Source organism: Sphaeramia orbicularis, chromosome 18 (genome assembly GCF_902148855.1).
Source record: "Sphaeramia orbicularis chromosome 18, fSphaOr1.1, whole genome shotgun sequence".
Taxonomy (NCBI): domain Eukaryota; kingdom Metazoa; phylum Chordata; class Actinopteri; order Kurtiformes; family Apogonidae; genus Sphaeramia; species Sphaeramia orbicularis.
The window spans coordinates 35,084,327-35,111,795 of record NC_043974.1 but is presented as its reverse complement, the minus strand read 5'-3'; the positions used below and the strand labels follow the sequence as shown (position 1 = coordinate 35,111,795).

Here is a 27,469-nt window from a genome sequence, read left to right as displayed (position 1 = left end):
AAAAATACGACTGGGTCTTTATGGGTTAATAATAATAATAATAATAATAATAATAATAATAATAATAATAATAATAATAATATATTGCACCACCGTCTGTATCTCAAGGGACTTTGTACATAAGAAAATACATGATTTACATGGAAAAAACTCAAATTAAAGAGGATAATATTACAAAAAAATGTGATACATTACTAAAGAAAGGTTAAATATAGAGAAAGAATAATTTTGGAATTGCCACAAAAGCATAACTGGGTCTTTATGGGTTAAATAAACGGCTAAATGATGGGGAAATAGTCGTCCTATTTCTTCATCGTTCACCTTGTTTTTTCTGGTCATATTCCTCATTATCTATACGTTTAAAACCCTTCAGGCCACGTCTTTTATCAGCGATGCGTAGATATTACTTAGCTTGTACATTCACGTCCTCGTCCTTTGAATTAAACGCGGTAGCATGAAATTAAAGTTCCTATTAAGCCTCGCAATAAAGAGCGATTTGATTGCGTATGAATATTGTGACCCTTGGCCTACTTGGACACACACAGTTAAACAAACCTGCACTGGTTTTCTGACCTGGAATCATCCTGAAATTATCAACCTAAAGTAAAAACTGCACTTAAGCGGGTTAGTAATCCTGGGTTATGGGGGTGTGGGTACTGTTCAGAGATAGGGCTCAGTTCATTTTTTTTTTTTTTTTTTTTGTAGTGATTAGTGAAGAAGAGCAGCCGTAGTCATAACTGTAAACGCTGCATAGAAATGAGGCCTTAAAGGGCCACCTCATCAACATGCTATCTATGAAGTCAGTCACTAAAAGTAGCCTGGAAAAGAAAGCTCCACTGTCAGCACAGTCCTGAACTTATGAAAGCAGCTTGTCTGGGACTTTCTAAATGTAGAATGTTATAAAACACTCCTTTCTATTACATGCAGACGGGGAAATTATGCCACGCTGTGCTTTATTTTCTTTAACATACAGCGCATTTTTTGTCTTTTTTTTTTTTTTTTCTTGACATAGAATAAGGTCGACTTTTCTTGAGTATGTGTGAAGTCATTTGGTTTACACGATATGAAGTTTACTTTCTGTTTAATCTGTACATCCGTTCATACGTACGCAAATGTAATTCTGCCTGCATCATGTCATACTGCAACATGATAATAATAATAACAAGTATAATAAGGAAATGTTAATTAAAGTCATTTCCAGTTGTTTCCATTTACAGTATCAGCTGCATGTGATGACAGTTTTATGAAAGATATTATCGTGAGCTTTAGCCGTTAAAAACAGTCGGTTAGTGTAAACAAGAAAAAAATTCTTAGACCACCACTTGTTTTCTTCAGTTTCTTGTTCATTTTAAGGCCTGGTACAACTAAAGGTACATTTATTTAGACAAATATAATGATAACAACAAAAATACACTATACACTATACAGTTTTTTGCCTTAACTTTACATGAGATTTTGTTTTTTTGGGGTTTTTTTGGTTGTTTTTTTGAATTTTTAATGTTTAATAAAGAATATTTACATGTATTAAAACAATCAAATTACTTATAAATATATATATAAATAATTTTCAATTAGACTCAGTTGTACAATCCACTGATAAAAAACTGTACTTGGACAGTTTATCAGTGCTTATACGTGTTATACATTCACAAAAATCCATTTATTCAACATTTTCGTTGTGAAACCTCCTGTAATTACACAAGATATTTGTCAATTAACAAACGAGTCTTGTTAAACTTACAGAACAAATACTTTTTTTATGGTTAATTGTCAGTAATTTTATCTTGTTTTATTTATTTATTTATTTTACTGTATTAAACTTTAAATTAACTGTTTAATCTCATACATAGAAAATACATATTTGTGAAATTACGATACATTTGCAAATGTATTTTAATTGTATTTTTATGTGAAAAATAAAAAATTTCTTAAAAAAAAAAGGAAATTTTATTGTTATTCACAGTTAGTTTTTTCATGTTATTTTCCATTTGACGTGTAAAATCACAGTCTGTTTATATAATTTCATTGATATTTTCTTATATCTTAAAAATACAGTAAAAACCTGTAAAATAAACAGTGAAAATTCTGTTGAATTACAGATTTTTTTTTTACAGTGTATAGTATGTTAAAATGTGAGAAAACATCCGATTAGCTGCATTAAAAATGTTCTTATTTCATAGTTTTCACACAGTTAATCACTTTCTGGTGATGGGTTTTAAATACACGTTTCTTTGCTTCAAAACTTAAACACATGGTGTCCAGCTGAGTGGGCATTTTTGTAACAATATAAAAAAAATAAGTTCATTTAAAAAAAAAATCAATCACATTGTTTTTTTTCATGCTTAAAGAGGAATAAAAACCCTTAGGAAAAAAAAAATCTTGACTAAGGTTTTCATAATTCATGCATCATAGGTTTAAAGCTGTGAACTCTTGGTCTAAACCAGGGGTTTCAGACTCATGTTAGTTCAGGGGCCACATACAGGCTAATATGACCTGAAGTGGGCCGGACCATTAAAATAATAACATAATATTATGTAAATTATATCAATTCCAAAATTTTTATGTCTAACTTCTATGTTTTTAGAGTGAAAAAAGTAAAATTATATTATCAAAATTTTTACATCAACAGACTATCTGTTAAAAAAATGGGAAAGCCATGAACAACCATGAGCAAAATGAAATTTATTTATTTATTTTTTTTAAAAAGTGCAATTTTAACAATTTATGCCATTATTTGGTCTCAGCTTCTCATTTTCACATGTTCATTACAACGTACAGATCGCATTTATAACAGGCAGAAAATTGGCGCAATTACACTTAATTCTCTTAAGACATTTCAGGTTGTTCATATTTGTTCAGGTTGTTCGCATTTTTTGGAAAAAGCTAGTCTGGAAATGTGAAAATATTTGTGTAATTTTACTTTTTTTTTTTTTTTACACTGAAAGAAACAGAAAAAATTGTGGTTTTCATTATGTATAGTTTATTTTTGCTGGTCTGACCCACTTTAGATCGAATTGACCTAAAATTATTTTAACATCCTTGATTGCTAATGTCTTGAGTGTAATTTTTGCATTTCACTCATTCATCTGTGGGCCGGATTGGACCCTTCGGCGAGCCGGTTTTGGCCCGCGGGCCACATGTTTGACACCCCTAGTCTAAACGCTCATATGTGGGTGTTTGAGTCTGGTTAAGGGTTCATGTTGGTTCTAAACCCTAGTGCAGGTGTTGTTCCATTCACCTGTTGTTGCATCGTTGAACCTAAACTCGTGTTTGTGTTTCCGTCCGCAGTGATCTGCAGAAGAAACTGGCCATCGACTATGGAACCGACTGGGAGTTCCTGTTTCTGAACAGTCAGTGTTACCAGCTCAAAGTCTATGAGTAAGTACAGGCACAAGAAAACACGCCTCTGTCGTCTGGTATTAGTAGTGAACTCCTTCTAGAACTTCTATCAGTTGTGTTTTTGTGTCATAGCAGAATATTTGTTTTATTTATTGATTTCAAATATTGCATTAAAATCAAACAAAAGAATTATATAAAAAGAAAGTCAAACATTCGAAAAGCAGCGGGATGAAGTTTAATTTATAATCTCCTGCTCCCTTACCCCATCCTTCACTTATTCCTAAATTCTGATGTCAGATTCTGTAAGTAACTCAAAATTCTCACTTATCAGACTAAATTCTGACGATGCAAAAAACACAAAATTACTGTACATATAAAGGATAGACTTTCCATTTTGCAGCAGCATTTCACATTAAAATAAACTCTGTCCTTTTCATAGCAGAAATAGTGCCCATATCAAAAACAAAAATAAACTCTTTCCGTTTCATGTCAATAATACGCATATGAAAAACAAAAATAAACTCTGTCCATTTCATACAATAATACACATGTTAAATACAAAAATAAACTCTGTCCATTTCATTACAGTAATAGTGCACATATCAAAAACAAAAATAAACTCTGTCCTTTTCATAACAATAATACACATATGAAAAACAAAAATAAACTCTGTCCATTTCATAAAAATAATACACATATTAAAAACAAAAATAAACTCTGTCCATTTCATAACAATAATACACAAATCAAAAATAAACTCTGTCCTTTTCATAACAATAATACACATATGAAAAACAAAAATAAACTCTGTCCTTTTCATAACAATAATACACATATGAAAAACAAAAATAAACTCTGTCCATTTCATAACAATAATACACAAGTAAAAAACAAAACAAAAATAAACTCTGTCCATTTCATAACAATAATACCCATATAAAAGCACAAATAAACTCTATCCATTTCATGACAATAATACACAAGTAAAAAAGCAAAACAAAAATAAACTCTGTCCATTTCATAACAATAACACCCATATAAAAAAAACAAAAACTGTCCATTTCTTGACAATGATACACGTCATAAACAAAAATAAACTATCCGTTTCATAACATAACATAAACTTTACCATTCTTGGCAGTGATATACATTTCCACATTAAACTTTGTCCATTTCATCATATTTCCTCAACATATTGGATTTAATTGTCTTTTTAAATGTTATTTGATTTAATTGCCTTTGTTTCGTCATTTAAGTTGTTCCATAGGTCGATTCCTTTCACAGAGATACAACCTTCCATCATCCTCATCCTGAATCTTGTTTTTGTTTTTTTTTGTTTTGTTTTGTTTTTTTTTGAAGATGTTGTTTGAATATTTCACCTCATACTACCTCGATGGTAATCTATTCCTTAATAAAACACCACCAGACGGAGGGGAGAAAAAAAAAAAAAACAGTTTCGCTGCTTTGACAATTTTCTCATGAATCATAAAAGCTTTTGATTGTTATGTTTACTCTCAATGATGGAAATCATGGAAACCAATTACTTTTGCAATACCTGTGCACTGCAGGTAGCTATTAAAACCCATAGGACAGAAAAGTAAAACAGTAATAAAGAACCATCACACAATCATTATCTTAGCTAGAGACTGGAATTTATTGCATTTTAAGAAACGACACCGAAACAAATTCTATCAGTGACAAAACGCAAACCATCTCAGTAAAGATCCTTCATTTAAAGTTGATAATTTGCGAGCTCCACGCCACCTTAGAGAAGCCAAACAGCTAAATCAACTAAATTTAATCAACAGAATGAGCTTCTTTTACTCTCTCCCGCTGCATCCCTATGGCCCCTGCTGGGCTAGAATCTGTTCTCCTCAGGATTGCTTGCCAGCTGGAGCTTTAGAAGCCTGTGGGTGGTTGCAGTTTAAAAGAAAATTATCTGAGATCTGCACTGAGATCTGCACTGCAAATATATTTTTCAGACATCCTTGGAATCAGTGGTTTTTCCCATGCCCTCAAACAGCAGTGTGATTTGTTTGCTTAGTTTGCCATTTAGGAAGTTCAAATCTATCTGAGAAAGAAAACTTGCAGCTCTTCTGCATAAGCCATAAAATGTGTCTCAGTCCTTCCTTTCTTGTCAATATTAGATCAGAATATTGCACATGGGCTGCAAAGGGCTTTAAAGTTACCATATAATGATACAGAGATGGCTACTATGCAGCTAATGTTTGTCTGGAAATGAATAAAAACAAACACTATTTCATAAGACCGCCATTAGAACAGGCCGCCTAGGTGTCTTCATGTTTTCTTTGCAATAAAAGTGTCAGAAAATGTGTTTTTTGACATTTCTTTTGCAGCTCTTTTTTTCAGGAAGAACTAAACTTTCCGGCCATTAATTATCATTATTCGGCTAAAATTTACTTAGGGGTTCAAATGAGTGGCCATTTTTGTTTAAAAAAAAAAAAAAAAGTCGTAAGAAATGCATAGAACTGTGTTGAAATAATGCTAATCCATTTGTGCACAGACTACTGATATTTGACAGTAGAAGCTCTATTTTCAGAAATATTGGATTTTGAATAGCACATGTATGTGAAAACTTTTGCTGGTGGACGGACGTGACATTACCCATGATGCTCTGGTCAGTACCAGTACTTTATTAGTAATAAACTTATACACTTACTATTGCTAATTCTCCTCTTATTCATAAATGTTAGTATTGTGCACTGTAAGCCCAGATAAGTCGAGTTTACTCCAAAAATTTGAGGCAAGTGATTGCACTTAAATGATTTGAGTAATGATCGACTAATCAGTTGGTTTAAGTAGGTTCAACTTTAATGCTGACAGTATTGAACTTAAACTATTAAGTAGAAAACACTAAAAGACAAGTTATTTGTACTTTAAATCTGTTGTAAAATCAACCCCACTATCCAACCATTCAACTCAGCATTTTAGGTTACACTGACTAATTTTCTCAATTGCAGCCAGATTAATTTATCATTGATTAAACAATTTTTTTTTTTAAATAATCAAACTTAAAATTTTATTCCTGACCAAAATAGTTATGAAAGTATTCAACTTAATGTATTGTAGCATGAATTGAAGTTAGCGCAGTGTCATTTGCCAGTACAGGAAGTGCTTTTAATTTGATAAGACATTAAGATTTCCATTGTACATTAACAGTTTTAGATGAACAGTGAATCCATTGTTCTTCCTCTGGCTCTGACTCATGGTGCAGCTCTACAAAAATACAAAAAAAAAAACACAAAAAGGCCAATAAACACTGCCATACACACATTAAATCCAAATTAACACTAACACCACAACCCCGCTGAACCCCTGCACAGAAAAAGAACACATTTTCAATAACATGCCCAATACCCACAATGCAATGTGAAGATAAAAAGGTGTGGTCATGACTAAAACTTAGTGATTTAAATCCATTCAACTTAAACTTTTTCGTACTTTCAACTATGTCTACAAATTAGTAGAATATACTGAACATTTTATAGTAACATCATAAAACTTAAATCATTTAAGTGTATTGTAATTAAAGCATTTTAGTAAATACAAATTCCGGGCTTACAGTGTGGATCTAAAACAATAACAGCTGACGCAAAAACACAAAATGTGGCAGTGGACAGATGTGACATGGTTGTTACAGATCCCATCATACTGATGCTCGGCAGCCATGTCACCGTTTACACTAATGATCCCTGTGCAAAAACTAGGATCAGAATTATTTATTGTATAGTTTATCATCATACTAAAGAGGAAATAATAATATAGAATTGTTATTTCTTTATAAAAATGCTTATTATTAGAAAACTGTTGATTTAAAAAGTGACGTGTGACATTCTTCATGTATGTATTGGTGTAACATAAGCAGGATGGATCAGCACCATACTCCATATTGAACCTGTAAAAATAAAACATGTGATATGTAGGATAGAATCTGGTAAGAAAAACTGGGGAATCTAAAAGAATAGAATATTTGTTTTTCAGGTAAATTCAGTTCAAATAGAACTTGGCCATTTGTGACATGAAAATATAGCATTAATTGTGATGAAATTGGACATTTTTGAGCTGAAAACATAGTTCATATGAGCATCAAGATGTTGCAACAGAACTGAAATCCTGTAAATTTGCATAACTTGCATTTACCAACACAAAGTTCCTTTAGGGATTCACTTAGATTGATTTCTATGCACAAAGACAGAAATAAGACCTGTAAGCAAATTTTAGCCGTATTATAAATAACAAAGGTTTAAAACAGTGTGTTTTTTGTAAAACAGAAAAAAAAACGACTTGAAGTTTTTAGCATATTTATTATCAGAAACAACTGTAAATGTACATAATTAAACTTTTTGAGATTGTACAAATGAACTTCAACCTTTAGGGGTCCGCGGTCATGGCCCCGTGACTGAATCACATGACATTTTCAACACGTTGTAGCACAGGAAGTCGGTCACGTAGACCACTGGGGATAATTGCATTTGAAAGAGCAGACTTGAAACATTCTACCACTTTTTATTTGATGTTGATAGAGTAAATACAATCAGAGATATGACAGTTTGAAACCGAAGCAAACAAACGTAAATAAAAGTATGAAAATGAGGTGGGGGGACGTTATATTTCTGACCATATCTTCGTCATTTTTTTTTTCCGGAGAAAACACCTATGTGAAAATATGCTTTTATGTCAGATATTTGAGTATTGTTTTAATTTATTGCAATTTTGATTTTATTTACCTAATATAGAACCAATATTCACTTTTAAAGTCTTTGAAAAGGTTTGTTTATGCAATAAATTATATACATTTTTTTCAAATCTGATTTGATATGTTTTGTGTTTTTTGTCCTTTTATGTTGATATAGTAGGTTAAAGTGAAAAAAATAATAGACAGATGAGATAGACAAAGTTGTGTTGAAAAAAAAGATACCAAACATGGGTATAGTAAACATTTCTTTATATAGTATATAAATGCAAAATCAGAAGTACTCAAAAACAGCCAAAATAGGCTCAGACCACTAAGGGTTAAACTATTTTACATCTGCTTAAACATCCTTTTTTCTCTTGAACATCCAGTATCCATGTTATGGCTTCATATTTTCTGTTATTTCCAGGTATTTTTTAGATTTTGAGTCTCTGAAACAGTTCCTTTCTACTTGTAATAGAGTCCCACATTGCTGCCATAAAGTGTTATATAGTGTCGGAAACCTTAGGATCTCAGCTTTCCGATGCCATTTGAATTATGTGGATAGGGCAAACGGTTCAGGAGTTACAATAATTTGAATGTTGTAAAGTACAAAACGTGGCACCAGTGAGACTGCAGCTGTTAAAGGGTTAAATGGTTGTAGTGAAGCCAGAGTTGACGATGCGCTGATCAAATTAAAAAAATAGAAACTGCACAGATGTATGGAAGAAAATACAATTAAAAGCCTCCCAGGACAGCGATCGTCCATAGCTCCAGAACTGTAAATAGGCCCGGCAGGTTTGTACACGCTCAGGCATTAAAGTAATTTACCCCAGTGTGGGGGAGGGGCAGCTGGATGCCACTAAGGCACTTTTAAGGGCTGGATTTTGTCAGCTGTTTTTTCGATTACGGATGTTTCCACCACCTCCAGTCAAGCTCATTATCAGATATAGAACAATGTTTGTAGAAATGTGAAGGAAAAAAAAGGCAGGTGAATCCACAGCCTTTTCTCTTGTGTTGTTGTATTGTTAGCACGTTAGCTTACATGCTAACGTGTCCAAAGCCAAAGGTTTCAGTAAATGTCTCAGACACATGGACACAGTCTCTGCAGTGTCACATGTTGGTTTATTTGAATAGAAGTTTAACATTGACCATCAACATCCTCTTTTTTATACCCCAGACCAAAGGGCTCTATAGATGTACCAGGAATTCTATCCGTTCTGTCATCTGTCCGTCCATGATTTGTGTCCGACCAATTTCTCTGGCACTATTCATGGCTGAATTGCAATTTTTTTATTTAATTTTTTAAAAAATTCTAAATTCTTACCCTTTATACTTGTACATGTGCACTGTTAGCCTACCCCTTTTTAGCGTACAGGCCGATAGGCTGTAAGCTATTGTCACCATGCGGCCTCCGGCATCGTCGTCTGTCGTCTGTTACAAAAATTTCAATCGTCCTCTTCTCCGAAACTGCAATTCCAATTGACTGTAAACTTGGTATACAGCTTCTTTATGGTGATGTCAACAAAAGTTAGTGAAATAATGTAGATCCACCTCTGATTCTGGATTTGGTGCAACTATAAAAAAATTTCCCCATTATAAGAGATAGGCAGTGCCGGTAAGCTACAGGGCCATTGGTCCTATTTTTGTTATTATTAGCTTACCGGCCGACAGACCGTAAGCTATTGTCGTCATGCTGCATCCGTCGTCATCATCTGTCATCGTCTGTTGTCTGTCGTCGTCTGTCATAATCTGTCGTCGTCTGTCGTCATCTGTTGTCGTCTGTTGTCATCTGGCATCTGTCGTCTGTGGTTGTCTGTCATCGTCTGTCATTGTCTGTCGTCGTCTGTCGTCATCTGTTGTCTGTTGTCTGTTGTCATCTGGCATCTGTCGTCTGTCATTGTCTGTCATTGTCTGTCATTGTCTGTCATCGTCTGTCATCGTCTGTCGTCATCTGTTGTCGTCTGTTGTCATCTGTCGTCTGTGGTTGTCTGTCATCGTCTGTCGTTGTCTGTTGTCATCTGTTGTCGTCTGTCGTCGTCTGTCATCCGTTACAAAAATTTCAATCGTCTTCTTCTCCGAAACTGCAATTCCAATTGACTGTAAACTTGGTATACAGCTTCTTTATGATGATGTCAACAAAAGTTAGTGAAATAATGTAGATCCGCCTCTGATTCTGGATTTGGTGCAACTTTTAAAAAATTTCCCCATTATAAGAGATAGGCAGTGCCGGTAAGCTACAGGGCCATTGGTCCTATTTTTGTTATTATTAGCTTACCGGCTGACAGACCATAAGCTATTGTCGTCATGCTGCATTCGTCGTCGTCGTCTGTTGTCTGTCGTCGTCTGTCATAATCTGTCGTCGTCTGTCGTCGTCTGTCATAATCTGTCGTCGTCTGCCGTCATCTGTTGTCTGTCGTCTGTCATCGTCTGTCGTCATCTGTCGTCTGTGGTCGTCTGTCATTGTCTGTCATCGTCTGTCGTCATCTGTCGTCTGTGGTCGTCTGTCATTGTCTGTCATCATCTGTTGTCGTCTGTTGTCATCTGTCGTCTGTGGTTGTCTGTCATCGTCTGTTGTCGTCGGTCGTCATCTGTCGTCTGTGGTCGTCTGTCATTGTCTGTCATCGTCTGTTGTCGTCGGTCGTCATCTGTCGTCATCTGTTGTCATCGGTCGTCATCTGTCGTCATCTGTCGTCATCTGTTGTCGTCTGTCATTGTCTGTCATCGTCTGTTGTCGTCGGTCGTCATCTGTCGTCGTCTGTTGTCGTCTGTCGTCGTCTGTCGTCATCTGTCGTCATCTGTTGTCGTCGGTCGTCATCTGTTGTCGTCTGTCGTCATCTGTCGTCATCTGTCGTCATCTGTTGTCGTCGGTCGTCATCTGTCGTCGTCTGTCGTCATCTGTCGTCATCTGTCGTCATCTGTCGTCATCTGTCGTCCGTTAAAAAAATTTCAATCGTCTTCTTCTCCGAAACTAAAATTCCGATTGACTTCAAACTTGGTATACAGCTTCTTTATGATGATGTCAACACAAGGTATTGAAATTATTTCGATCCGGATCTGATTCTGGATTTGGTGCGACTTTGAAACATTTCTCCATTATAACAGATAGGAAGTGGATTGATGCAATAAATCAGTTTCAATGATATCAAGTTGGAATTGGAATTTTTTACAGATCTGATTGGAATATGACCAAAACATGGGCTATTTCTGTAATAGAATAAATACACAGAACTGGGTGATAATAAATGACATCTGGATACATTTCCCAAAGCTTTTAATTTTAATTAAGCTACAGGGCCATTGGTCCGATTTTTTTTCTCTCTCTCTTTTTACTATGATTATAAATACTACTTTGTGTTTATACATATATATCTATTTTTACATATTTTTCTTTGTCTTATGTCCTAAAAGTGTGATTGTCTATGTGTACAAACGTGGTAATATCATTATGATAACACTGGTCAACAACAAATGTATTGTTTCAGTTTTTTGAGCTGATTTAGGATCATTTTGGTGTGCTGAATCCAAAAATCACATTCATTTTGCTCAATCAGGTCAACTTTCTGAACTATGCTACATATTGGCTTTATAACATTTTTGCTTATATTTATGGGCATTTTCACATCATATGATACAAAATTCATATTTCTTGCACTAAACGAGTTCTGAAGATTTTACTTTTGCCAATTTATGATTAATAGTTTTTTTTAATATTACAGGTGAATGAAATGGCTTCGACTAGAAGATCTGGCAAAAATAAGCCTGACGTATTCTGCTACATCTGCGCTGAATACACCATTGTACCTAACAGGAATCAAGTCACAAGTTTCATCAAGTGTGCTTACCAATCTTATTTTGGTATTAATTATTATATTTTGTGAGAAGATCATATTTTGAAAATCAAATTAGCAAAAAAAACCTGACCTGATTGGGAAAAACAGATGTCATTTTTGGATTTAGCGGTGCAAAATGGTCCGAATTCAGTTGAAAAAACCTAGACAACTTGCAAAAAACATTTTTTTGTAACCCAGTGTTATCTATTTTTTACCTACTTATTTACTTTTTTTTCCTTTTCTCTTTCTTTTTGTACTATGACTATATATACTACTTTGTGTGTAGACATTTATTTATTTATTTATTTATTTATTTATTTATGCATAATTTTCTTCGTCTTATGTCCTAAATGTGTGATTGGCTCTGTGTACAAACGTGTTAATATCGTTATGATTATCGATTTTTTTACCTACTTATTTCCTTTTTTTCTCTTTTCTCTTTCTTTTTGTACTATGACTATATATACTACTTTGTGTGTAGACATTTATTTATTTATTTATTTATTTATGCATAATTTTCTTCGTCTTATGTCCTAAATGTGTGATTGGCTCTGTGTACAAATGTGTTAATATCGTTATGATTATCGATTTTTTTACCTAATTTCCTTTTTTTCTCTTTTCTCTTTCTTTTTGTACTATGACTATATATACTACTTTGTGTGTAGACATTTATTTATTTATTTATTTATTTATTTATTTATCTATTTATGCATAATTTTCTTCGTCTTATGTCCTAAATGTGTGATTGGCTCTGTGTACAAACGTGTTAATATCGTTATGATTATCGATTTTTTTACCTACTTATTTACTTTTTTTCTCTTTTCTCTTTCTTTTTGTACTATGACTATATATACTACTTTGTGTGTAGACATTTATTTATTTATTTATTTATTTATCTATTTATGCATAATTTTCTTCGTCTTATGTCCTAAATGTGTGATTGGCTCTGTGTACAAATGTGTTAATATCGTTATGATTATCGATTTTTTTTACCTAATTTCCTTTTTTTCTCTTTTCTCTTTCTTTTTGTACTATGACTATATATACTACTTTGTGTGTAGACATTTATTTATTTATTTATTTATTTATTTATTTATTTATTTATTTATCTATTTATGCATAATTTTCTTCGTCTTATGTCCTAAATGTGTGATTGGCTCTGTGTACAAATGTGTTAATATCGTTATGATTATCGATTTTTTTACCTAATTTCCTTTTTTTCTCTTTTCTCTTTCTTTTTGTACTATGACTATATATACTACTTTGTGTGTAGACATTTATTTATTTATTTATTTATTTATTTATCTATTTATGCATAATTTTCTTCGTCTTATGTCCTAAATGTGTGATTGGCTCTGTGTACAAACGTGTTAATATCGTTATGATTATCGATTTTTTTACCTACTTATTTCCTTTTTTTCTCTTTTCTCTTTCTTTTTGTACTATGACTATATATACTACTTTGTGTGTAGACATTTATTTATTTATTTATTTATACATAATTTTCTTTGTCTTATGTCCTAAATGTGTGATTGGCTCTGTGTACAAATGTGTTAATATCGTTATGATTATCGATTTTTTTACCTAATTTCCTTTTTTTCTCTTTTCTCTTTCTTTTTGTACTATGACTATATATACTACTTTGTGTGTAGACATTTATTTATTTATTTATTTATTTATTTATTTATTTATTTATCTATTTATGCATAATTTTCTTCGTCTTATGTCCTAAATGTGTGATTGGCTCTGTGTACAAACGTGTTAATATCGTTATGATTATCGATTTTTTTTTACCTACTTATTTACTTTTTTTCTCTTTCTTTTTGTACTATGACTATATATACTACTTTGTGTGTAGACATTTATTTATTTATTTATTTATGCATAATTTTCTTCGTCTTATGTCCTAAATGTGTGATTGGCTCTGTGTACAAACGTGTTAATATCGTTATGATTATCGATTTTTTTTACCTACTTATTTACTTTTTTTCTCTTTTCTCTTTCTTTTTGTACTATGACTATATATACTACTTTGTGTGTAGACATTTATTTATTTATTTATTTATTTATTTATTTATCTATTTATTTATGCATAATTTTCTTCGTCTTATGTCCTAAATGTGTGATTGGCTCTGTGTACAAACGTGTTAATATCGTTATGATTATCGATTTTTTTTACCTACTTATTTACTTTTTTTCTCTTTTCTCTTTCTTTTTGTACTATGACTATATATACTACTTTGTGTGTAGACATTTATTTATTTATTTATTTATTTATTTATCTATTTATGCATAATTTTCTTCGTCTTATGTCCTAAATGTGTGATTGGCTCTGTGTACAAACGTGTTAATATCGTTATGATTATCGATTTTTTTACCTACTTATTTAATTTTTTTTTTCTTTTCTCTTTCTTTTTGTACTATGACTATATATACTACTTTGTGTGTAGACATACATATATATATATATTTCTGCATAATTTACTTCGTCTTACGTCCTAAATGTGTGATTGGCTGTGTGTACTATGTGTTTTCTTGCCTGTTACTAAATATTGTGTGTTTTTGTAGATCCACTGTGATCTATAAGTTGTAACACACATGTGGAAATGAAAAGCTGAGGCAGAATATCGGTAAAACTGCACTTTTACTTTTTTTTTTTTTAACAAATACAAAAATGTGGAGTTTTTATTTCTTGGTTTTTGACTGGTCCGGCCCACTTGAGGTCATACTGGGCTGAATGTGTGTTAGCTCTAGTGGGTATCGTAGGAACTGCTGCATTGGTTTGGTTTTCATGTACATTGTTGTCATTGTGCGCAGATGTCTTTATTCGTCTCAGTTTCCTGTCTGTCCGTAGCCTATTGGCATCACACACGTCGTATACACACTGTTATTCTTCATCCTTCAGATCGCTGAAGAGCACAATATCCACTATCACCATCTGAGCTGAAGGTCCTTTAACCTCCCAGCGATGCACCACCCCCCCCCCCCCCCTTTTATACTCGCTGTTCGCCTTCAACCGTGATCCTGAAAAGACATGACATTGACAGACACATAATCCGACGGCTTTCTATCGCATTCCCTCCCATGCCCTGGAGTAGCGAACTGGCAGAGCTGCAGTTCCTCTCCAATAATGGAACGGAATCAAACACTTCAACTTCTTGATCATCAGTTGAAACCATCTTACATCCGCCCTCCCTGGTGTTTAGATGTCTCACGTTTGATTAAATTGCTCGCTCTCATTTCTTTTTCTTTTTTTTTTTTTCTTTCTTTTTTCTTTCTTTCTTTTTTCTTTTTTTTTTCTTGAATGGCAGCCAGTATCGGAGAAAAGTGCCCGGAGCCAAAAAAGTTTGTTGAGCTGAAACCCTGCCTATCTTTAATAGAACTAATAGCTGTGCATTATTTAAATGAATGGAATTAAACTGGTCGTGGTGTGAGGTTCCAGCAGGAGAAGCAGCTCAGTGTGTTCAACACTGTTCACTGGTGTTTATGTATATATGTATTTCTTTGAGTTAGTTATTATTTGTTTATTTATTCGCCAGCATAACTAAGAAACGCATTGGTAAAAGATTATATAGTATTTGTATGTGTGTATGTGTACTTGTATGTTGTGTGTATGTATAAACGTATGTGTGTGTATATGGATGAATGAGTGTGAGTGTGTGTGAACAGATATATAAATATAAAAGAGTAATGTAAAAGGAAGAGGAACATATATATTATTAATAATATTTTGTAGAGCGGGGGTGGGATTAAATAAGTTGCACTTCTTCCCACCCCTTTTCGGGCAAATAAATGGAACTATTGTGCTGTTCTTCAGTCTAGGATTGTTATGATTATTGATATTTGTATTATTATTTATGTTTTGCTAGTTTGCATACATATTAAATTTCATTGCATGTTCAGAATAAATCACTAAATCAAATCAAATAACTGTAATACATTACAGATTACTTGTTACTGTTATTTAACCCTTTATATTAGTATTGAAATACTCTGAAATTCAACATTTCAACCTTAGTGTGTTATTAAAGGACATAACAAGATTTTATTACTTTTGTGAAATTTTTCAAAAATGTAGAAAATCGTGGTCAGTGAAGTTACCGTATTTGGTTCTTTACCCATAAGTGGGTAAGGAAATAAATAAATAAAATCCCAGAAGTATATTCAGATTCAGTTTCAGATTTCTTTATTGTCATTCAGACATTACATCAGAAATGCATAGCAGAATAAAATTATGATGCATTTTGGCCACAATAAAAACAATTAGATAAAATCACCATAGGAATAAAAACATTATATATGTCGAGGCCCAAAACAGAATCTGGCCCGATTCAGAATCGGGCCGGCCCAGAATGGAATTCTATTCTAGGCCGGCCTAGAATGGAATCCTGCTGCTATAATGTTATTTTTATACCATGTTTAATGCAAATGATCCATAATTCCATAATTTGTCATAATTTTACATTTTCAGTCTTACATACCTTGAGTAACTATTGTCAATTTCAGTCAATTTCACTGTACCATATATTGGTGGGGAGTACCACTAGGTTCTATTTGTAAATAAAGTGAATTATAGTTTACAATTAAAATGTTGTTTGTTTCATTTTTTTTCACGTTTGCAAAATCCATGTATTGATTTTTGTAATAATTTAGATCATTTGCATTAAACATGGTATAAAAATAACATGATAGCAGCAGGATTCCATTCTAGGCCGGCCTAGAATAGAATTCCATTCTAGGCCGGCCCGATTCTGAATCGGGCCAGATTCTGTTTTGGGCCTCGACATATACATATATATATATATATATATATATATATATATATATATATATATATATATATATATATATATATATATATATGCCTGTAACAGTACATGTACTGAACTGTTTCGGTACACACTTGTTTGGTTCGGTACACACACACACACACACACACACACATACAATGTACACACAGAGCTGTTGCCTGTGGGAGGGCCATAGGTCACTGGGCGTGTCTTTACCAACCCCCTCCTTCAGGCGCTGGTGGAGGTCAGTGCTGCTCAGTGGCGCCCTCATTATGTTGATAGTAGCACTGCAGGGCCTTCCAAAGCATTATAAAAAAAAATACTAATAATAATACACACAACACAATGTATTAAAGACATTTTGAGGGGTTTTCTTTCTTCCCGTACCGATCTGGAAAAAAAATGAACCGTGGCTTTGAAAACCGAAAACGTACCGAACCGAAAATTTGGTGTACCGTTACAGGCCTAATATATATATATATATATATATATATATATATATATATACAGGGGATGGACAAAATAATGGAAACACCTTAAAAATCAACAAAATATAATTTAATATGGTGTAGGTCCGCCTTTTGCGGCAATTACAGCCTCAATTCTCCGAGGTATTGATTCATACAACTTGTGAATTGTTTCCAAAGGAATTTTAAGCCATTCTTCAGTTAGAATACCCTCCAACTCTTTTAGAGACGATGGCGGTGGAAATCGACGTCTTACTTGAATCTCTAAAACTGACCATAAATGCTCAATAATGTTGAGGTCTGGGGACTGTGCCGGCCATACGAGATGCTCAACTTCATTAGAATGTTCCTCATGCCATTCTTTAACAGTTCTAGCTGTATGGATTGGGGCATTATCATCTTGAGGTGAAGGTGTTTCCATTATTTTGTCCAACCCCTGTATATATGTGTGTGTGTGTGTGTGTGCAAAACAGTCATAATAAATAGATAAATAAACTAGAAAAGCACACGGAGAGCACAGACCTCCGCCTAGGCAGATCCCCCCCCCCCCCCCCCCCCAATCACCACCAAAATGTAATAATTTGTTCCTTGTGTCAGTATCAAAACTTCCTGAAAATTTCATCCAAATCCATCCATAACTTTTTGAGTTATCTTGCTAACAGTCAGACAAACAAACAAAGAATCCAGTTTTTTAGGGGGTTGTTAGAGTCCCAGGTTTTTGCAGTTGTTCAGAAGTCTGATGGCGGTTGGATAGAAGCTGTCACTGAGCCTCACAGTTCTGCATGGCAGGCTGCGGTATCTTCTGCCTGAAGAAAAACACCTGTAAAATGAACGGAACACGTATTTTCGAACATTAGACCCACATCAGTGCTGATCCAGACCCCTGTCCATGTCCACATTCTCCCTTCGAACATCATTCCTTACATTAGTACCATTACTTCATGGTACCTAACAAAGCAGGTCCACTCACTGTTAATGCAGGTACCAATTTTGTTGACCTTCGATGACCTTGAAAGGTCAAACTCAAGGTCTTGATTTTCAAAATTCCTAATTTTTGACCGAAACTCCCTCAATTTGGCGGATAGAGAAAAATGATTACTATCAGGCTATAAAGTGTGAAAACATAGAATAAGTTCTCTTCAAAGTCCTCCAGCAAACGCAGCGCCTGTGGCAGTTTCATGTCTTTGTTGTTCTTCAGCTTCACTTCATGGCGGCTTGAATGGTTCATGTGCAGTGGGTTTGGTAGCCTTCTGCTGCTGGTCCACGGGAGAAAAAATTTAACTGCTTTGATTCCAAACAAGGAAAGACAGCCAGTGTGTGTGTGTGTGTGTGTGTGTGTGTGTGTGTGTGTGTGTGTGTGCGTGTGTGTGTGTGTGTGTACCACTTTTAAGTGGAATGATTAACGCCGAGATTAGAAGCTAAACGCTGGGTAGTGGTGTACTCCACATTCCCTTCTCATCAGTTCCTCTAATGACCATAAACAGGAAAGTAGAGGTGTATGTTTACTGTACAAACAGCCATTAAATAATCAGGCTGTCTAGGTGTCAAAAGTGTCAGAAAACCTCTTTTTTGCTAATTATTTTTGCACCTTTGTTTTCAGGAAGAACTTAACTTTCAATATCTGACCATTAATTATCATTAATATAAATAATAAATGCTTCGTGCTTAATGTGTTTTCTTTTAGCGTATCTGTCTCTGTATTCGTTCTTTGTTCGCCCTTTAGTATTAACTCTGTTTACTCGTTTGCTGTGTTCGTTCCTTGGCTGTTTATTGTAAAGCGTCTTTGAGTACTTAGAAAAGCGCTGTATAAAACCCATGTATTACACTGGTCAACAACAAATGTATTGTTTCAGTTTTTTGAGCTGATTTAGGATCATTTTGGTGTGCTGAATCCAAAAATCACGTTAATTTTGCTCAATCAGGTCAACTTTCTGAACTATGCTACATATTGGCTTTTTAACATTTTTGCTTACATTTATGGGCATTTTCACGTCATATGATACAAAATTCTTTCATATTTCTTGCAATAAACGAGTTCTGAAGATTTTACTTTTGCCAGTTTATGGTTAATGTTTTTTTTAATATTACAGGTGAATGAAATGGCTTCGACTAGAAGATCTGGCAAAAATAAGCCTGACGTATTCTGCTACATCTGCGCTGAATACACCATTGTACCTAACAGGAATCGAGTGATCAAATTATTATTTTTTTCTCTTAAAACCTTCTTTGGGTGAGAACTATATAAAAAATCAACTGATAAAGTCACAAAAATGTAATCAATTTTGTGAGAAGATCAAATTTTTCAAAATCAAATTAGCAAAAAACCCCTGACCTGATTGAGAAAAACAGATGTCATTTTTGGATTTAGCGGTGCAAAATGGTCCTAATTCAGTTGAAAAAACCTAGACAACTTGCAAAAAACATTTTTATGCATATCATCGTCAATCCAGCCGAAAAAAAACAGGCGAGGATAAAAAATTCTAATTTCTCTTTTAGTTTGTTACAGTTTACTCAGGCAGAGTAATAGATACAATATTTTAGACAATGGGAATAGATTCTGTGAGGTCTGTAAATGGCCATAGACCAGGGATTAAAGTTCTCCGTCACATGGAAAAATTGAGGAGAGAAAAAAAGTCATATTGAAGTAACTTCCCCACGTATTTTGCGGAGTCCAGTCGGCACCGCGATCCTGTCCTGGGTCTGCTGTCCTGGGTCTGCTGTCCTGGGTCTGCTGTCCTGGGTCTGCTGTCCTGGGTCTGCAGGTGTTTAACACAGGCACAGGGGGCTGATAGGCTGAACAGTGATGATAAGAAGATGACTTCTTTATTTTTTATGTCGGGAGGACAGATTGATGACTATTTATGTTTGGAAGGAAACGCTGCTCATTGTGTGCCTCAGAAACACATGGACAAGTTCAGCTTTACCGAAGTTCAGCCTCCAGACGCTAACTTTAGTTTAGTGCTAACAAGTAGCTTTCATTATGAAAGAACCACAGCGAAAAGGGAAGAAGACACAACTGATCTACATGGACCTTCATGTTTGGGTTCATAGCTTATCTCCTCTTGTCGGTATATGACTAGTGTGTGTGTGTGTGTGTGTGTGTGTTTGTGTGTATGTGCCCTTCCCATGCGTGCGGCTGTGCGCGCCGCGGCCTTACGCGGTTACGTGCCCGACTGCACAAGTGCTTTATTTTGACCCGTTTAGCATCTTATTTCTATCTGTGTGGTACAGTACGAAGATAAAGCTGAATGAATGAGTAACACCCTTGGTATTTGCAAAGCCACTGTATTTTAAATACCCTCAGAGAGGATCTGTGACGGAATATAATTTCTGTTTCAGTTGATGTAATTTCAGTTGACATGCCAAAAAGCAGAAAAAAAAAAAAGATTAGCTGGTTAGGGTTACATTTACACAGACATTTTCCCCAAAATTCATGTACTGTTGGAGTTGGAGTTATGTTTTAGGAGTTCCTAAATTGTTAAATAAAAAGTTTTTCACTCATTTTTTGCAGTAAGGTTTTCTTCTAGTTATTATTTTCACTTGCTTCAAAGGTTTTCATACCCTTTAAAATTAACCAGAGCACCAAAATTGACCTGAAGCTTTAAAAATTTTCTAGGGGAGGACCCCCAGACCCCCCACCACTACCACTCATGACATTTTTTCTCTCCATGTTACTAATCTTCTACACCTGTACACTCTCCCATTCAGTGTGTTTTACAGTATTGCCAAATTTGACTATATAAACTTGTACGCTATAGTAGTATTGTATTGCATCATTTTTAATAATGGCCAATGATTTTGACCAGAAGAAAATTTTCAGTCAGATGAAAAATTTTTGCTTTAATCCCTGCCATAGACACCAAGAACATCCATATGAACCTTATTATTGTGAAGTAATTCTTCATTTACTTTGGGTATGTCTTTTTAGGCGTTTTTCCCCTGAAAATATGGTCAGAGTTAAACAGGTTATTGTCTGGTGACAGTCAAGGCCATTTTAGAATTACTTAGAATGGGGGGGGGGGGGGGGGGTCAAACTCGTTTTAGTTCAGGGGCCACACTCAGCCCAAATTGATCTCCAGTGGGCCAGACCAGTAAAACAATAGCATAATAACCTGTAAATAATGACGACTCCAGTTTTTTTCTCTTTGTTTTGGTGCAGTCAAAATGAAATCATGAAAATATGTACATTTACAAACTATCCAAACAAAAATGATGTGAATAACCTAACAAAAACTTAGATTTCTCAAGGAAAAATAAGTGCAATTTTAACAATATTACACCTCAACTTACCATTTATATATGCCTATTATGGATTGGATCTACGAAGGCACAAAATATTTAACAACAGGAAGTATAATGTTAAAATTGTACGTACAAAATTTCAGGTTTTTCACATTTTATTGTTAAAGAGTAGTTTGTAAATGTTAATATTTTCAGAATTTAATGTAAGTTTTTACACTAAAAAAAAAGAGAAAATTATGGACTTGTCATTATTCATAGGTGTAATGCACAGGTGTCAAACATGGGGCCAAATCCGACCCTCCAAAGTTTCCAACCCAGCCCGCGTGATGAATTTGTGACAAATTGCAAAAATTACACTGAAGATATTCACAATCAGTGGTATCACAATCATTTTAACCCTTTCGTGTATAGTGGTCACTACAGTGGACAGCTATTCTACAGCTGTTCTCTTGTATATTCATGGATTTTGTTGTTCTTTTCGTTGTTTTTTTGTTTTTGTTTTTTCTTTACACATATCTTTATTAAAATTTTAAGACACTACATGTCTTTTCTGACATGAATTGGTAACATTATGTAGATCTCTCCTAATGATAAACCCCCAAAATCACAAGCCCTCCCCATAGTTTTCACACAATTTATCAGTAAATACATGTTTCTGTGCGTCAAAAATTAAACGTGTGGTGTCCAGCTGAGTGGATATTTTTGCAACTTCATGAAAAATACATTCATAAGAATTTTTTGTCATTATTACTTTTTTTTAATGTATTTTTAAATTTTTTTTAAATTATTTTTTATTTTATTTATTTATTACCTCCGCCAAGGAGATTATGTTTTTGCCAGGGTTTGTTTGTTTGTTTGTTTGTTTGTTTGTCTGTTTGTCTGTCCGTTAGTGTGCAACATAACTCAAAAAGTTATGGACAGATTTGGATGAAATTTTCAGGGTTTGTTGGAAATGGGATGAGGAAGAAATGATTAAATTTTGGTGGTGATCGGGGGTGGGGGGGCCCACGGGGGGGGGGGGGGGGGGGGGGGGGCACTGATCAGCCTTGGCGGAGGTCTGCGCTCTCCGAGTGCTTCTAGTTTTTTATTTATTTTTCAGAAGAAAATTTTCTATCACATTGTTTTTTTCATGCCTAAAGAGGAATAAAAACACTCAGGAAAAAATGTTGATTAAGGTTCTAATAATTCGTGCATGAAAGGGTTAATTAAGGTTCAGCATACAAACACATACAGTCCAATTAGATTTAAAGTGGGTCAGACCAGTAAAATATTATCATAAAAACTTATAAATAATGACAATCCCAAATTTTTTCTTTTTGGTGTAAAAAAATTAAATTACGTGAAAATATTTACATTACCAAACTATACATTTACAAAAAATGTGAATAACCTGAACAAATGGAAATGTTTTAAGAAAAGTAAATGCAATTTTACCAATATTCTGCCTGTTACTAAATGTTTTATGTGATTGTAATATATAGGTGTAAATGATAAACTGATAAACCAAGGCATAATATTGTTAAAATTGTACTTGTTTTTCTTAAGATAATTCAAGTTGTTCATATTATTCAGATTTTTAAGGAAACTTTGTAGATGTAAACCTGATCATAATAGAATTTTACTTTTTTCACTGTTATTATTTTACTGGTCTGGCCCACTTAAGATCAAATTGGGCTGAATGTGGCCCCTGAACTAAAATGAGTTTGACACCCCTGGTGTAATGGAATATTATGTTTTTCGCAATAAACTAAGAAAATTTGGAGTCATTATTTATAGGTTATTATGCTGTTATTTTAGTTGAGATCACATTGTCCTGTATGTGGAACCTGAACTAAAACGAGTTCGACATCCTTGATTGTTAATATCTGAAGTGTAATTTTTGCAAATTCATCCCAAGGGCCGGACTGGACCCTTTGGCGGGCCGGTTTTGGCCCCCAGGCCGCATGTTTGACACCCCTGACTTAGAACCTAATTCCTACATACTGCACCTTTAAATATCGCTGTATTTCCACTGTAGTGGTCTTGCTGGTGCTGCTGGGACCGGATTTGAAAGCGCCGGCGTCTCTGCCAGTGAGTCAGAAATAAGCCCGTAAATTCAGTCAACACGTCCTGGCACAGCATGAAGGAAGACACCCCATAATGACTTCTCAGAGGCGGAGTCCCTACCTACAGCAGAGGCTAATACTCCTCCTGTGGATTTGTTGACACTCCTCAAAGCAACTTAAATGGAAGGGCCGTGATTTATGCAAGACTGTCAGGTCAGATTGACTCAGCCTCGGCTCCGGTGTCATTAGAAAGTACACAGCACTTCAGTGAGTCATGGCCGCCACTGCGCTGCGGCTCTGACACGCAAGAGAGAGGGATAACGCTGCAAAAGCCACACTTCCAACTGTCTGGAGAACATCACATGGCCTTAACGGTGCAGTGGGTTCTGCCGCTGAAGAAAGTGACTCCATCAGGACGGCCTAGAGTACAGGTGTCAAACATGCGGCCCGGGGACCAAATGAGGCCCACCAAAGGTTCCAATCCGGCCCGTGGAATGAATTCAAAGTGAAGTCAAAAATTCCACAGTCTTGAGTTGAATTAAGCTTGCCTGCAGTGCTGCTACTCACACTGGTGTATGAATGTGTGGGAATGTTCGGTGGTGGTGGGAGGGGCCGTAGGCGCAGATTGGCAGCCACGCTTCTGTCAGTCTGCCCCAGGGCAACTGTGGATACAGATGTAGTTTACCACCACCAGAGGGAGAATGTGAGAGCGAATGAATAATGGATCTTCTGTACACGCTTTGAGTGTGTTCATAGAAAAGCGCTATATTATTATTATTATTATTATTATTATTATTATTTAGCAAAAAATATATATATATTAGCTTGAATTAAGGAAAAAATGTTGAATTAAGCAAAAAAAATCTTGAATTAAGAAAAAAAAAATCTTGAATTAAGCCAAAAAAAAAATCTTGAATTAAGTCCAAAAAATCTTAAATTTAGCAAAAAAAAAAATCTTTAATAAAGCCAAAAAAAATTAGTGACTTAAGCAAAAAAATCTTGAATTAACAACTTAATTTTTTTCTTTGTTTTAGTGCAAAAAATAGCATTTAAAAATTATGAAAATATTTACATTTACAAGCTATCTTGTAACAATAAAATGTGAAACACCTGAACAAATATGAACAACCTGAAACGTCTAAAGAAAATTAAGCACAATTTTAACAATTTTCTACCTGTTACTAAATGTTCAGTGTCTTTGTAGATCCAATCCATGAAGGCCTTTTTTCTTTACACTAAAACAAAGACAAAATTTGGAGTTGTCATTATTGACATGTTATTATGTTATTATTTTACTGGTCCGGCCCACTTCCGATCAAATTGGGCTGAATATAGATAGATAGATAGATAGATAGATAGATAGATAGATAGATAGATAGATAGATAGATAGATAGATAGATAGATAGATAGATAGATAGATAGATAGATAGATAGGTTTCATACCAGCCGTTCCATGAAGACTATCTAGTTGCAAATAGGCTTTGACAGGATGATTGGGACCTTTAGACTGTAAGCTATTTGCCGTCTGTCTTTGAGATATATATATATATATATATATATATATATATATATATATATATCTGTAAATGTATTCCAGGCAGAACCGTGTTAGTGAAAGCAAGTCGTTTAGGAAGGAAATTAGTTTTTGATGTTAATGTAATTTAATTTGGTATATTTCCATCCAGATGTGCGTTTTCAATTTGCATATAAAAACCCAAATGGAAACGCGGAAAATTGGAAAAAAAAAAAAAAAAAAAATCTAAGGGAAATTAAAGTGCAGCAGAAACACATTCAGGAAATAAATAGTGCCTAAATGTAACTTTAATGTGTGACAAGAAAAGTAAATAATCTTACCTTGTATATATATCCTATACTGCCTGTATATACGGTAAAAACGACACCAAAATGACATGCTACTATTTTTTTTTTGTTTCGAATATCTCTTTATTCTCTCACAGGTATATTTTGAGAATTGAAGTAATTATGCAAGGCAGTATCACAAAAATGCAAAATCACTCGCGATTTATTGTGTTTAAATGGGCAGGTTCCGCATGTAACACCAGTGGACACGATGGGTTACACACAAAACCTGGAATGAGACTGAGATTCATGAAAAACCCACTTTTGGAATTGAAAAACCACTAGGATCGTCAAATTTAACAGTTTCTTTATTTTATAGTGGTATATAATTTGGTATATTTCAAAAACTTGTGTATTTATCTGTCAGTTCCTCAATCACTAACTCAGATTTGATAGATTTTATGCTATTCTTGGAATTTTTTTTTTTTTTAATCTCATTCCATAATCAGTGTAATGGATACTTTAATATTTGTAGATGGAAACACAGTTAATATTGTTGTATTTTTTTCTTTCTAGATGAATCTTTCTGATACATTTAATAAAAAACTAAATAAAATCCACTCTTTACTTTTGCCAGACTTTTGCTACAAGAAATTAATGTGACGCTCCAAACTCAAATGGACCGGCTACATAAACAACAAATCCATGCAGGCTCAAAAATGAAATGAATACGTTGTTTACCTCGGCTTATCGCGGAGACGGGAAGGCAGAAAGGCTGCTTAACTATAATTGCAATGTTGTTAAAGTACGCGTCTGTTGCTGTTTATGCAGGTCCACGCCTCAGAGTATGAAACGCTGTCAAAGCCACCAGCTTTCACATTATGATCGATGTGGCGCGCACGCCGTTGTCGAATTAAAGCATGAAATTTAGCGTTAGCTGTAATGAGCTGCCCCGTGCAATTAATTAACTCCCAAAGGTCACGAGTGGTCAGCGGTCAGTAACAAAAGGGGCAGGATGATTGAATCCACCTGCTTTAACACATGCATTCTGTGATATAAAGGAAAAAAAGATAAAAAATTATGGACTTTATCTGTTTTAACTCTTCTAAGACTGTCATTAGAACAGGCCACCTAGGTGTGTTCATGTTTACTTTGCAATAAAAGTGTCAGAAAATGTCCTTTTTGCCCATTCTTTGGCACCTTTGTTTTCAGGAAGAACTTAACTTTTAATATCTGGACATTAATTATCAGGATAATAAATAATAGATGCTTAAAACAGTGTGTTTTAATAAAAAAAAGAAAAGAAACAGACTAAGTTTTTAAGCATATTTATTATCAGAAACAACTGTAAATGTCCATGTAGCACCGCGTTATGTAATAGTGCAATATGTGATAATATAATATTTTTTCAGAGTCTATTTTATTTATTTTTTTTATTAAATGTGTCAGAAAGATTCATCTAGAAAGAAAAAAAAAACAATATTAACTGTGTTTTCATCAACAAATATTAAAGTATCCATTACAGTGATTATGGAATGAGATTAAAAAAAAAAAAAAAAAAAAAAACTTATTTCCTAGAATAACATAAAATCTATCAAATCTGAGTTAGTGATTGAGGAACTGACAGATAAATACACAAATTTTTGAAATATACCAAATTATATACCACTATAAAATAAAAACACTTTGTTAAATTTGTGGATCCTAGTGGTTTTTCTAATCCAGACATGCAGGTTTTTCATGAATCGCAGTCTCATTCCAGGTTTCGTGTGTAACCCATCGTGTCCACTGGTGTTACACGCGGGGCAGGATGATTGAATCCACCTGCTTTAACACATGCATTCTGTGATGTAAAGGAAAAAAAGATAAAAAATTACGGACTTTATCTGTTTTAACGCTTTTAAGACTGTCATTAGAACAGGCCACCTAGGTGTGTTCATGTTTACTTTGCAATAAAAGTGTCAGAAAATGTATTTTGACAATTTTTTTGCACCTTTGTTTTCAGGAAGAACTTAACTTTTAATATCTGGACTTTAATTATCAGGATAATAAATAATAGATGCTTAAAACAGTGTGTTTTAATAAAAAAAAGAAAAGAAACAGACTAAGTTTTTAGCATATTTATTATCAGAAACAACTGTAAATGTCCATGTAGCACTGCGTTATGTAATAGTGCAATATGTGATAATATAATATTTTTTCAGAGTCTATTTTATTTATTTTTTTATTAAATGTGTCAGAAAGATTCATCTAGAAAGA

At 34.1% G+C, this 27,469-nt stretch overlaps 1 protein-coding gene across 2 annotated transcripts in view; it reads left to right on the top strand.

Moving 5' to 3' along the window:
- The window catches only part of LOC115438835 (glucosidase 2 subunit beta-like), a 479,883-nt gene that overhangs the window by 331,682 nt on the left and 120,732 nt on the right, over window positions 1-27,469 (top strand). For both annotated transcript variants that reach the window (XM_030162688.1, XM_030162687.1), the window contains exon 12: window positions 3,289-3,378. In XM_030162688.1, coding sequence (XP_030018548.1) covers window positions 3,289-3,378 — 90 coding nt within the window. The remainder of the gene's footprint in view (window positions 1-3,288; window positions 3,379-27,469) is intronic.